This window comes from Sinocyclocheilus grahami, unplaced genomic scaffold, assembly GCF_001515645.1.
Source record: "Sinocyclocheilus grahami isolate Dianchi unplaced genomic scaffold, SAMN03320097.WGS_v1.1 scaffold2783.1, whole genome shotgun sequence".
Lineage (NCBI taxonomy): Eukaryota > Metazoa > Chordata > Actinopteri > Cypriniformes > Cyprinidae > Sinocyclocheilus > Sinocyclocheilus grahami.
Window position 1 is genome coordinate 21,640 of NW_015507960.1, and position 14,464 is coordinate 36,103.

The 14,464-nt window shown below is 37.3% G+C and overlaps 1 protein-coding gene across 1 annotated transcript; it reads right to left on the reverse strand.

Annotated features, from left to right (window-relative positions):
* Window positions 1-5,315: 5,315 nt before the first annotated feature.
* Window positions 5,316-7,865, reverse strand: LOC107575649 (sulfate transporter-like). The gene is made up of 3 exons (XM_016262014.1): window positions 7,228-7,865; window positions 6,404-7,143; window positions 5,316-6,315 (listed from the first exon to the last, which is right to left on the reverse strand). The coding sequence occupies exons 1-3, from the start codon at window positions 7,813-7,815 to the stop codon at window positions 5,541-5,543; spliced, it is 2,103 nt and encodes a 700-aa protein (XP_016117500.1). The 5' UTR covers window positions 7,816-7,865; the 3' UTR covers window positions 5,316-5,540.
* Between the last annotated feature and the right edge of the window lie 6,599 nt (window positions 7,866-14,464).

Genomic DNA, 14,464 nt, shown 5'->3' on the forward strand with positions numbered 1-14,464 from the left:
TAAGAACCCCTGGCTGAAAGGTTCTTTGAGGAACCAAACAATGGTTCTTCTATGGCATCACTGTGAAAATGTCCTTTTGGAACCTTTATTTTTAAGAGCATAACCACTACATATGATAAAAACTACATGAATGGTTCCTAGTTTGCCCTAAAAGTCATATGCTTCTATTTATATTTGTGCTAGCATTCTATCAATGATATATCTGGTAAAAGCTCCAGCATTTTAGAAAAATCATGCATTCATAACCTGTTCCGATTCAGCCAATAGGAGGACAGATTGTGTCATTTCCCTGATCCTGGTTTTGCGGTAAAAGTTGAATCATCCGGTTATGTCTCCTGTTTCTTCAGACCTGTTCAACAGGTCAGACATGATGGCATTAAAATGCTCTACCTGAGCCCTCACTATTCTCTACATGAAATTAAAGCGGAGTCAAAGAAAGACCTGACCAAACATTTTTATTTGGCTCCTTCAGCAAAGCCTTTCAAGAAAAAAAGGATGCACATTTTCAAAAGCTGCTCTGTGGCTGCACAGTCACAGTGACAAGGCACATCGGCACACTCTCTGGTGCTTCTGCGATTGAGGTAAACATCTGATGACTGGGTGAAAGAGTTCAACTTGCATTCACCCAGACAACAAGCGCTCAGATTATCCAAGCTTTATGGTCATTTAAACATGCACAAGTACCCATAAAGCTGGGTAAATGTCACAAATGAGATTATATATCATATAATTCTGACTGAATGAGCAAAAACTACAGTGGAAGGAGATAAAGAGTAAATATACAAGCTGGAGCTTGTCTAGCATAAATCATTTCTATTCATGTGGAAAGATTGAGCCCTTGTATACAGAGTTTTAGCTATTTAAATTAAGCCAAACATAGTATTATTAGACATGTAAATTATATCAAAATACATAATTTTAAGACCAGAAAAAAACACGATTGTCATCCTGACTAGACAAAGGCTATGAGATACACAAGGACTTGCCGTTAACAAAGTTTGAACTTCTATTTAAAGGTCCTGCAGAACACATTGTTATTGGTTTTTTCAATAACAGATAAAAACAGATGATTACTTATCCATTTTAAGAAGGTATAGGGATAGTTTTCTCAAAAATGAAAACCGTCATCATTTACTCACCCTCATGTGGTTCCAAACCTGTATGACTTTATATTTTTAGTAATGATTACGTTTTTTTTTTAATGCAAGTCAATGTTTTAGACCCCATTAACTTTAATTGCATAGAAAAAAATATAATAAACTTTCGGTGCATAAACATTCTAGATATCTTTTTTTGTATATAAAAAACGTGATACAAATTTTGATTGACATGAGCTTATATAAACAATCAAATAATTCTGAATTGCCGAAACAGACAAATATTAAATGCAAAGACAACATAATTCCCATGAGCGAAAGAGATAAAGGATGCATGAAATGGATGTACAGTACTGGAACAGATAAGATCACATTTTTTCCGCTTCAAAAAATGTGTAGAAACTTGATTTAGATTGGCTATGCTGCCATACTTTGCAAAAGAAAAGTACAGTGTATTCACTATTTTTGTTGATTGTTTTTGTTATATGTGTCCAAGTGCATAATTATGTGTACGTGTGATAATTCCAGACAATATTTAAAGGAATATTTTACCCAAATATGAAAATCTGCATTACATCACTTACCAATGGATCCTCTGCAGTGAATGGGTGCCGTCAGAATGAGAGTCCAAACAGCTGATAAAAACATCACAATAATCCACACACTGCGTTTAAGAAACAAATCCATCAATTAAGACGTTTTAACTTAAAACCATCACTTTTGGCCAAAATACGAATCCATAAGTGAGCAATATCACACGGCTACGAGTGTGATACTGTGTTCATACAACAGCTCGACATCTTAAAGTAAAAATAATACAATCCTGTTTCAGTCTCTTTCAATATAAAAGTCTTTGCTGCTGACTCACTCATAAAGACAGTCTCTTGTCGCCATCTAACGGTGGAAGAATGTAACTAAAATCACCATTATAACAGTTTCTCAACACCAATTCTATTAGGCCTAATAAATTATATTATTTATTGAACAATAATATTTAATATACCACAATAGCCATTATAAAGTTACAATTCAGTCAAAAGTAGGCAGCGCTCTGATACAGCTATAAAAATGAAACTTGCCCTCAGCGAAAACTATTTGCTCTGGAACAAATAATAGATTAATGAGACGAAAGATTGCCCGTTAAATTTACCCAAGATACCCAATCTCATGTTTAACCACTATAGAGGCATCTGAGCCAGCGGCAAATTCCAGAAGATCTGGCCGAGGTGAGGCTGCTCTCGGCGGGTTCATGTGCTCTGAACGGCCGCTGACGCCCTGGAGCTCACATCTCGTCTAAACAAATTAACACTCTTCATTTTTTATCGTTATTAACAGCATATTTGAAAGTACATTATCCAAAACAAAAAAAAAAACTCTTAAAACTAGGCTACATTCCATGACACAACAACAAAATCCTCTGACAAAGTCGTTATTAATAATGGACTTGTTTCTTACAAACACTCAGCTTTTCGCTTCACAAGATGTTAACTGATGGACTGGAGTGCTGTGGATTACTTGTGGATTATTGTGATGTTTTTATCAGTGTTTGGACTCTCGTTCTGACGGCACCCATTCACTGCAGAGGATCCACTGGTGAGCAAGTGATGCAAATGTGTTCAGATGTAATTGTAATTGCTAAAATTACAACGAAAATTGTACAGACAGATTGTCTTAATTCGGAGGCCTCATCCTTGTCAGAATCCTGATGAAAGAACAGACAGCTGCTGTCTCCTCTGCCATCCCAACACCTGCTAATGTCACTGAGATGCTCCATGTATTTAAGACATCATTTCTCTCTGGCTGCTTTGTAGATGTGAGAAAAATAAAATACTTTTGACAAGAGACATAGAATCTGAAGGCATCATAAGCTGCAAATGTGCTGGTATGCACAGTTCTCTTATGTTTCCTATAAAAAATATTTTTACCTGTCAGCAGCTGCATAAAACACTGGAATTTTAGTACATTTTCATCTGCATAATACCATAAATTTGGGATTTTTTTCCCCTCAATACTGATATGTATGCATTTTAAGTGTTAAATCAATGGTTTATCATTCATTAACTTTTTATTATCATTTAATGTGATGCCATTCCAAACCTGTTCTTTTTGACTTACTTTCTTGTGTAAATAATATATTTTAGACATCCCTCAAAATATCTTCTTTTTTGTTTTGCAAAAGAAAGTCAGTCATACAGGTTTGGAACAAATGAGGGCGAGTAAATGTCAAAATTGTAATTTTTGGGTGAACTATCCCATTAAAGACTAGATACATGCTCTGCTGCAGAACAATGCTGCCTACTGGTGGTAACTTCGAGTTAAAGCATCTTCTCTCAAAGCATGCACTAAATTGATTATTATTATTTTATTTTTATTTTATGTGTCTGGATTTCCCCTCACTCATTTTAATTTTAGATAAAAATTATTTCAATTATAAAAACACTAAAACGCACAGAATAAAATATTAATTAATCAATTCTGATGCAAGGGAACATCCCATTCTGTTGATTTCTAATCAAGACAAAGACAACTTGGCTTTCTGTAAACATTTAGTTTATTTTGTATTAATTATAAGACAAATTACTTTTGTAGAAGACAATATGTCACGTTACATGAGAGATATGGGTTTCCTGCCAATATCAGTGATTACAAATAATCAACATGTAGTCATATCTATAGTTGCATAGATATGGGAATACCTTAAATTGTATATAGAGAGATGTTTTAAGAAAATAAAGTACATCTGTAACAATTAAGCAAAGCCTCCAATATGATTGCAGTAATTCTAATACGAAGTAAAATGCACAGAAACAATCCAAAAACATGAACTAAAACCATTAGAAATGTTTCACTAAATAAAGCATCACCATATATTCTTAAAGAATAAAGATTCTTTATTGGCATTAATGGTTCCATGAAGAACCTTTAACATTCATAGAACTTTTCCATTGCACAAAAGGTTCTTTAAAATGTTCGTCACACTAAGAAAAAAAATTGTTCTTTTAAGAACCCCTGGCTGAAAGGTTCTTTGAGGAACCAAACAATGGTTCTTCTATGGCATCACTGTGAAAATGTCCTTTTGGAACCTTTATTTTTAAGAGCATAACCACTACATATGATAAAAACTACATGAATGGTTCCTAGTTTGCCCTAAAAGTCATATGCTTCTATTTATATTTGTGCTAGCATTCTATCAATGATATATCTGGTAAAAGCTCCAGCATTTTAGAAAAATCATGCATTCATAACCTGTTCCGATTCAGCCAATAGGAGGACAGATTGTGTCATTTCCCTGATCCTGGTTTTGCGGTAAAAGTTGAATCATCCGGTTATGTCTCCTGTTTCTTCAGACCTGTTCAACAGGTCAGACATGATGGCATTAAAATGCTCTACCTGAGCCCTCACTATTCTCTACATGAAATTAAAGCGGAGTCAAAGAAAGACCTGACCAAACATTTTTATTTGGCTCCTTCAGCAAAGCCTTTCAAGAAAAAAAGGATGCACATTTTCAAAAGCTGCTCTGTGGCTGCACAGTCACAGTGACAAGGCACATCGGCACACTCTCTGGTGCTTCTGCGATTGAGGTAAACATCTGATGACTGGGTGAAAGAGTTCAACTTGCATTCACCCTGACAACAAGCGCTCAGTGTATCCAAGCTTTATGGTCATTTAAACATGCACAAGTACCCATAAAGCTGGGTAAATGTCACAAATGAGATTATATATCATATAATTCTGACTGAATGAGCAAAAACTACAGTGGAAGGAGATAAAGAGTAAATATACAAGCTGGAGCTTGTCTAGCATAAATCATTTCTATTCATGTGGAAAGATTGAGCCCTTGTATACAGAGTTTTAGCTATTTAAATTAAGCCAAACATAGTATTATTAGACATGTAAATTATATCAAAATACATAATTTTAAGACCAGAAAAAAAATTCTGATTATCATTCTGACTGGGCAAAGGTCATGGGATACACAATGTCTTGAAAGTTTGAACTTATATTTAAAGGTCCTGCTGCACAACACAACACATTTTTTCCCAATAGCAATTATGTTGTAACAGATATAAACATTGATTGTCTATGCATTTTAAGACATTTTGAAGGGATAGTTCCTCGTAAAAATGAAAACTGTCATCATTTACTCTCCCTCATGTGGTTCCAAACCTGTATGAATGTATATTTTTAGCAATGATTTAGTGTTTTTTTTTAATGCAGTGAAAGTCAGTGGGGTCCAAAACAACACATTTTGGACTCCATTGACTTTCATAGCATAGACAATGTGCGTAGACAGAAACATTCCAGATATCATCTTTTGTATTTAAAAAAGTGATACAGATTTGGAACGACATTAGGGAAAGTAAATGCTCATATAATTCTGAACTGCTGAAACAGACAAATATTAAATGCAAAGACAATTTTGGATCAATGCATTACAAGGTATTACACAACAGTGTCACAATCACCATTTTGTGACTTCAAGCTTTGGGCATAAGAGACAGCATCACTAAGAGTGTGAAACTGTATGTCTTTGATCCCTTTCTTTTGGTCATAATAGCCTCCCCTTTGCAAAGAATCAATGACGGAGGTGTTGCATCGTGCCAAAAGCACATTGACTCCCAGCTCCTTGTAGCCCTTGCATACCTCTTTCAAAGCATTGACTCCAGCAGTGTCCAGAAACAGCACTGGACTGCAGTCTATCACCAATGTGTGCAAACTGTTGTGCTGTAGCAGATACACATTGGTGGACACGTCCATCTCTTGTTTTTGGTCTTCTCCATCTTGTTTCTGATTCCTCTGCTTTTCTAGTTTCCTGCACCTGGCCTTCTCTTTAAGTGGATCCAGGCCCACATTGCGGTACAGTGACTTCTTAAAAAGAGCTTGGTTGGCATAGTAGATGGGAGCCTCATATCGGAAAACAGCCACCCCTGCCTGGCTCTGGAGACCCCTGTAGGATGCAAGGTCCTCAAAGAGCTCGCGGTCCCCTGCTTGGCCTAGCTGACGGACTTGGGCAGACTGGGTTCGGCCTAGCACACAGAATGCAGAGACCAGGACTCCAACCAGTAGACCTAGCTCAGTGTTCACTAGTGCTGACGTAGCCATGGTAATCAGCCAGATGATAGTATCCAAACGGTTGACATGCCACATTTGGGGAATGTCCCCAAACTTTCGCAGTGCCCCGCGGAGGTTGACGACTATGATGACGGCCAGAACACATCTGTAGAGATTAAGAGGACACAATTAGGTGAAGTCTCGAGGAAACAGACACAATTTCAACATGAAAATGGGACTTAAGTCATACATACTTCTGCAATGAGTAGAAGGCAGGTGCGATAACAAGCAGGACGAGCAGCAGTACAAGAGCGGTCACCAACCCAGAGATCTGAGTCTGGCAACCAGTCGACTCCTTCACAAGAGTCTTGGTCAAGGCGGCGCTGGTCGTAAAACAACGGAAGAAGGATGGAATGATATTACAGAACCCAATAGCATACATCTCCTGGTTAGGGTCCACCATATAACCATGCTTTTTGGCAAACATCTCAGACAGAGAAACAGTAATGGCGAAACCAACAATGGCGATTGAGAACGCGTCAACGGCGATATTGGGTATGAGAGACCAGTTCGGAAGCTGAGGTGGCATGAAGCCTGTGGGAATGTTGCCGGCTACATTCGAGCCGTAAGTTTCCTCGAACTGGCCAAAGTGGGAAGCTAGAGTAGCAGCAATGACCACAAAGAGTTCAAAGGGAATAGGGGCCTTGAGCTTGGCCTTGAAGCGGTCGTTGAGCTCTTTGGTAGGTACAAGCACAAGCAAGCAGATCACGCTGGTTACGAGGTCACAGAGGTTGGTATGACCCAGATTCTTGAAAAGACTGATCCAGGTTTTTAAGAGCGAACCCCAGCCTTGGACACGAGGAAGGTGAAGCCCCAGGAAGTACTTTATCTGGGATGTGAGGATGGTGAGAGAGGCACCAGTTGCGAAACCGCTCAACAGAGAGTCCGAGAGGTAGACTGAGACAAAGCCAACCTGTAGGAGACCCATCAACACCTGCAACCCAAGCAGAGCAATTAATACATTTAGATATTTCAAAAATTCTGATGGAAGAAGACTAATCTTGATAGATGGACCAACCTGGTAGACCCCTGCTGTGAAAGTTAGTGTTGCAGCCACCATAACTGCATAGCAGCTTCGGTCACAGATTGGACCAGTGCTGTTGTCCACATTTCCCAAAGTGGTCTGATTGGTGTCCGATGGATATCCTGCCAGAGTAAGTTCCCTGTCCACAACCTGTCCCACTAAAAGACACAATACCCCAAACATCCCAACAGAGATGTGCCTGGAGGTGCCCAGTAGGGTGTAGATAATGCTGGCAAAGAAAGATGTATAGAGCCCATAAATAGGGTCTTGTTCTGCCAGTAAAGAATAGGCGATGGACTGGGGAACCAAGAGGATGCCCACGATAAGGCCAGACATGGCATCTCCAATGATCCAGTCTTTGAACTGATATCTTGGCAGCCATTTCACGATTGGGATGGAATCTATGACCAGGGCTTTGACTCGAGCAGAACTGCAAGAACACTTTTTTCCCACCTTCTTTTTCAACACTTCCTTCCAGGGCACTTTCTCTTTTACACGCTCTTCTAAAAGGAAAGGAACATCTGGCCCCTTCTTAGCATCATCCTCTGCTGAAACACTGTCACAGACTTCTTCAATTGGCATAATGTCCAGAAACTCTCACTGAAACAGGACATAAAAGCACATTGATTAACTGGGCTTAAAATAATGCAGTTTGGTTTACACCAGGGGTGCCCAAACTCGGTCCTGGAGGGGCGGTGTCCTGCAGAGTTTAGCTCCAACTTGCCTCAACACACCTGCTGGTAAGTTTCTAGTATGCCTATAAGAGCTTGATTAGCTGGTTCAGGTGTGTTTAATTGGGGTTGAAGCTAAACTCTGCAGGACACTGGGCCTCCAGGACCAAGTTTGGGCACCCCTGGTTTACAAAGATAAAGAGAAAGAGAAAAGGGTGTTTCTTGGATTTTGGTAATCTTAAGGATGATTATTTAAGACTTATACAGAAATGAGCGCAACAGCGGTCCGTGTACATTTTGATAGTTTATTTTTCTATTTGAAAGGAAATAAGCAGAAACGAGAATTTATTTATTTTTTGTTCAAATTTTAGTTTTTTTGGTTCACGGGTAGAAAACGGATAAACAACTTCAAAATTTGTTTTCCCCTTGTGGGCAGTCATGACATGCCCCTTTCTGACAATTGGTCAACCAAATCTGAGCCCGTGACGTCATCCTCAGGTCGTTCAACAAAATAATAGTCCTCTGCTGCTGTACAGGGGCAGGTCCTTGATCGGGCTTTCTTCTGTGCAACCTAACTCGTTTCGCAGAAATATTTATTTCAGAAATTTTAATCAGCAGCCTGTTTTATGTAGTTGTGCGCGTAGCCTAGTTAAATCTGAATGGTGAAGCTGCGCTACCCATAGACAGCGCAGAACGGATGAGAAGATTTTTTAAAAATTATAATAGTTTGATATAATAGTTGTTTCAACCCAACTTTGGGTCAAATATGGACTAACCAACTTTTGGGTTAAAAATGTAATGTAAAAATTTAACCCAACAGCTGGGTTAGTCCATATTTGACCCAAAGTAGGGTTGAAACAACCCAGCATTTTTTTTAAGAGTGTAGGGGGCTCCCACAGATATTTTTTGGTAAAAAATTTGATGACAAGTCTGATTAAGCTCATGCAGTTAGGATACAGTACATTTCGTTAATTAATTGTTTACGGTCGTTCATGTCACTAAAGCCTGTTTTTAGGCTGTCAAAATGTAAATGCCTCTATCAAGGTCAGCGCCAGAGTGCACAAAGTGAGGGGGCAATGGGGCATGCACAATTTTTATTTATTTAGGCATTTATTTAGGCAATAATTCATTTATTTAGCATTTAAATGATCATTTTGCTACCATTTCTGATTGGACATGTTACACATATCAAATCAATTTGTGTTACACATTTTGATTTTAATTTCACAATTTATAAAGCACTACAATTTGCATCCAATTTACATATTAAGACTACTGTTGGAAATGGCAAATGTAAATTATATAATTTCATTTTCATTTTGCAGCGAATTTTGCACATATGGATAATGCAAAATGTAAATTTAAATACAGAAATGCATTGCCATTTTGCATATTGCATTTTAAATTGAATTTCGCTACCTACAGTATATGCTTCCATAGTGCGCCAGATGGGCTGAATTTTAGCACCAGTCCAGCCCTGATGATTCTCCTCTTCTAGGGCCAGAAAGAAGACCTTCTAATAATAAAACTATTTAACGTAAACTCCTTAAGGGAGCTGTATATGCTCAAAAGTTGTTGCTGCTTCTGGAAACCTGTTTGCTTTGGCTTCATATATCTGGGGTTATTGTATTTATTATTTTAATGTGTTGTAGCCTGGAATATTTAGTGTGCATATTCATTGTATCTCTGTGTGTTGGAGATTTGATTTAAAAACAAAACAAAAACGAATTATTCCTGTGGTAGAAAACGTTATGGCACCAAGATAGGCTACTATGAAGGGGGGCCCTTGAGTTTGCTATAGCCCCAGGGCCCTATGTGTTCTTAATCCGGGGCGGGCCTGGGCCCTAGGCCCCCCGTGGTGCCGACGCCATCATGTAACGTAGCCAGCATTAAGAATGTGACTGTGAGGAAATTTTACCACTGATTAATTAGCATGGGACAACATCAGTGTTATCCAAATACACTCACACATTTAACAAGAAAAGATGCCAATGAGGTTCAGCATCTGTAGCTCTTATTTATCGTTAATGTTTGATGTTAAGATCTTCCACAAATCTTTTAACCGAAATTTTATTAGCATTATTCGTTATTAACAAAACGAAATAGAGGTAAGCATAGGTGACCTATAGGCTACCCGCGTCGTAACAAATAAATGAAAGACCTATGGATTTTCCCCTAACTGACAAAGAAATGCTTAGTTTTTGGTTCATTAAAACTCACTAAACTTTTATTAACAAAATGACTAAGACTGATTACATCTGCGTTAAAACAAACTTTTAAACCGAACGCTCAGTGGCCCATTATTACTTTAATGAAAAAAGACAAACTAGGCTATTAAACAAATAAATATATTTGATTAATTAACAAAAGTTCTGCACGTTTGCCGGAGCCGCTATGGCCCTGTCAATCTTGTGCTGCGGCTCGTGCTGTACGAAGCGGACGCTTGTCTTCTGTCCAACTCAAATAGGCTACATTATTTATGTTAGGCCTATTATATAAAAATCAGTGGATGGCCGAGCACCGGCAAAAGCCTTAAGAGTTAGTTATTTATCTATCTAATTATTTATCAACATGTTAGGCTACTAAGCGTCTAGGGCTGTGCACACTCATAACATAAATTCTGGCTAAATGCAACATTCCTGCGGCTATGATTAGCCTACAGTACAGTAAAAATTAAATCCACCCTCAGCCAATTTGCATTTACAGTAGGCTATTTGCAATCACCATCCCATGTCCAAAACTGAGCTTACTGTCTAAAACAGTGCTCAAATTGAGGTAAATCCTATAGGGCACTGATTCTAAAAGTGTGGTACGCAATCTCCCTCTAGTGATACGTAGAGGAATCACTGATTTAAATATAAATTAATGTTAAAACAACTTTTAAAAAGTTTGCAAGGTGGCTAAATGATGCCTGTTATTTATTTTATTTTTTTATCAAGTACTGTACATTTTTTACTTTACATTTAAGTACACTACAGTTTTATATAACTTTTAGGTACAGTACATTTTAATGTTTTTTTATTTACCTGTATGTAAGCACAGTGCAGTGTTAATATTCAAACTGTATTTACAATGTTTAAAGTGGCCGACAATAATAAATATTCTTATTAGGAATAACACTGCCTCGTTTTTTAACTGTGCATAGCTGTAGCTGAATAATTAGGCCTACTACGCTACTGTATTTTAATGTTGGTCATTATGGCGATACTTGGAGAGCCAAATATTTTCTGAGGTGGTACTTGGGGTAAAAATTGAGAATCACTGCTATAGGGGGTCCCCCTTTTTTTTGAAGAGGCTGGGGGTTATGTTAGTGTTGCTATAGCATAATATCATTTATAAGAACAGGCTTTTGAGTTCATTAACAATATACACAAAAAGATACATATTCAGTCAATGCAATGTTAGGCTACATAACAACGAGAGACAAACTATTGTTCGTCTTTTTAATTGCTTACCCAAATTAATATTTGATGTGATTTCCATATACATATAGATTAAATATCTAAAAAAAAAAAAAAGTAGAAAATAAACTCACTGGAGGGTATCACTGTCATTTAATAGCAATTTATTTGATTATTTAATCTTCATTTACTAGTGAAAATTCCAGTCTGAGCAATGGTGCCAGCCGTCCCTTTGCACCATCAGGTGGAGATTTCACTAATGCTTTTGTTTGACTGCATGCATACTTTATACTTCAAAGAATGTCATGCACGATCATTTTGATTCATTTTCGACATTTTGGGTAGTTTTGATGCCATGAGCCAGTTTTGATGACTTGTAATAATCATCAATATAGACTAATAGCTCATTAAAGGCACAATATGTAATTTTCGCGGCTGGAGGGTGCGTATTCAAAATAAACAAAGAAACAAAGGCGTAGTTTGATGAGCCGTGACGGAGTGTGTCTGTGCGGTCGTCACCTGTCTAATAAAACGCATAGCGCATATTAAAGCGCCTTTGGTGTTTCCATGTTTTCTACAAAACAACAGAAATCGAGGGGTTAAGACGTCATTGGCAGCCGACAATGACACTATAGACACGGTCCGTGCCACTAGTTAAAATTGCTTATTTCTCTGGATTTAAACATTCTTCGAAACATTTAGGATAATGTAAGTACACAAGTCAGCAAAATATATAACTGTTCTAGTGGTTTATGGATATTTTAATAAAAAAAATATGACATATTGTGCTTTTAATGATCAGTTATAATTGCAGACTTGTCACAGCACTCATTTGTAAACCATTTTGGATAAAAGCATCTGCTAAATGACTAAATGTAGGCTAAATGTATAAAACGTAAAAAATTGTAATAATTAAAATTTAGTGCACATTTCCAATGCATGTAGGTAAGATACAAAAGCCCAGACATTGAGTGGATAAATATAGTATCTGGGGGACCCCCCCACTACAATTTTTTTTCTTTTTTTTAAATCGGTGCTTCTCATTCGTTCTACACTGTCTATGGGTAGCGCAGCTTCACCATACAGAGATTTAACTATGCGCACAGCTAAATAAAACAGGCTGGGTGCTGTGAAATGCGTTAGGGTGCACAGAAGAAAGCCTGATCTAGGACCTGCCCCTGTACAGCAGCAGAGGACTATTATTTTGTTGAACAAACTGAGGATGATGTCATGGGCTCAGATTTGGTTGACCAATCGGCGGAAAGGGGCGTGTCATGACCGCCCACAAGGGGAAAATTAATTTTGAAGTCGTTTTTCAGTTTTCTACCCGTGAACCAAAAAAAAAATCTCCAAAATCTTGCTTTTGCGGGGGGGGTTTTGTTTGTTTTTTGTGAACAAATGAAAAAACTACAGTTTTCTTGTTTCTGCTCATTTCATTTCAAACTGAAAAACAAACTATCAAAACGTACACGGACCAACAGCACACACAAATGGTGTGGTTTCATATTTAAAACTATCATTGCATTTTTTCCCAACACTTCTTATTTGAATATTAATTTTTTTTTAACATTAATCTTATAACATTATTTATGCATTTGCAATTTTGCGGTGTAAATGCATTTATGGCACCTCAGCTTCATCAAACCGTCTGCGTAAATACATCTAATGCCACTTCAGATGAAGTTTCTGCAGTTTGTTGATAATGATTTCATTTGAATGGTAACAACTCTACAATTTCTTATCATTTAAACTGAATTTATTGAAACAATTTAAGAATTTGATGTGAAAGATGACACATACAGTGGGTACGGAAAGTATTCAGACCCCCTTAAATTTTTCACTCTTTGTTATATTGCAGCCATTTGCTAAAATCATTTAAGTTAATTTTTTTTCCTCATTAATGTCCACACAGCACCCCATATTGACAGAAAAACACAGAATTGTTGACATTTTTGCAGATTTATTAAAAAAGAAAAACTGAAATATCACCATGGTCTTAAGTATTCAGACCCTTTGCTGTGACACTCATATATTTAACTCAGGTGCTGTCCATTTCTTCTGATCATCCTTGAGATGGTTCTACACCTTCATTTGAGTCCAGCTGTGTTTGATTATACTGATGGGACTTGATTAGGAAAGCCACACACCTGTCTATATAAGACCTTACAACTCACAGTGCATGTCAGAGCAAATGAGAATCATAAGGTCAAAGGAACTGCCTGAAGAGCTCAGAGACAGAATTGTGGCAAAGCACAGATCTGGCCAAGGTTACAAAAATAGTTAGAGAAAAGTATGTCCATTTATAAACATAGTGGGAAATGACATATGTTTTGTTATATACAGCAACTAATTTCTACCTCTTTCCAGTCAGAGAGTGCTTTATTTTGAGAGTTGTTTAAGTAAGAGAACAACTTAGTCCAGATTGGGGGAAATTGTAATGTTTAATAATTTATTTTATTATGCAAATAATTTTATGCATTGAAAAAAAAGTAGATTTTGTTTGTATATACTGTCAATTATAGTTTTTGAAAAGAAAATTGGAATCTGCAAAAATCGCTATCGGCAGGTCACACTTAAAAAAAAAAAAAGTAACTTGAAAGAAAATGGAAGAAAATTGCAATTGGTGCATCTCTAGCTTCTGTTTCACACACAAGGAATGTGTGATTTAAGCCATAAAAATATCAAAAGTAGTTCATAGAACTCATGTGCCACATTGGCATGAGGCAGTCAAATTAACTTTTCTGATACTTCACAGTTCATTGCTGTTGTTGTTGTTTTGGAAATCGAGTTTCACGGTTGAGGGCGAGTAAATTATGACAATTTTCATATCTGAACTTTCCTGTTTACAGAGTCTGTGAATTTAATACCATACTTTTTCCTCCATACTTCCACAATCAAAGAATAATCAATCATTCTTTACATCAATAAGGCACAACAACATTTGTGAAGGGGGGGGGGACTACTCACTGCCCAAGAAAGAGATTAGAAGAAATCAATCTATCAATGTCACTATCAGCAGACTTTATTATACAATCACGATTACAGAATTTACTAAGACCTCAATTAATTTACAAAATCCAACTTCTTCCTCAGAGAAAACAGATGACAAATATGATCACTCTTTATGACCGTAGGAACAAAAATGTAAGAAGCATCTGG

Bases quoted from the DNA above. Each gene is read 5' to 3' on its own strand.
- LOC107575649 (XM_016262014.1), bottom strand. From the start codon at position 7,815: ATGCCAATTGAAGAAGTCTGTGACAGTGTTTCAGCAGAGGATGATGCT. The intron at 7,144-7,227 runs GTTGGTCCATCT...CTTGGGTTGCAG, and splicing joins TCACAGCAGGGGTCTACCAG to GTGTTGATGGGTCTCCTACA. The intron at 6,316-6,403 runs GTATGTATGACT...TAATCTCTACAG, and splicing joins GCCTTCTACTCATTGCAGAA to ATGTGTTCTGGCCGTCATCA.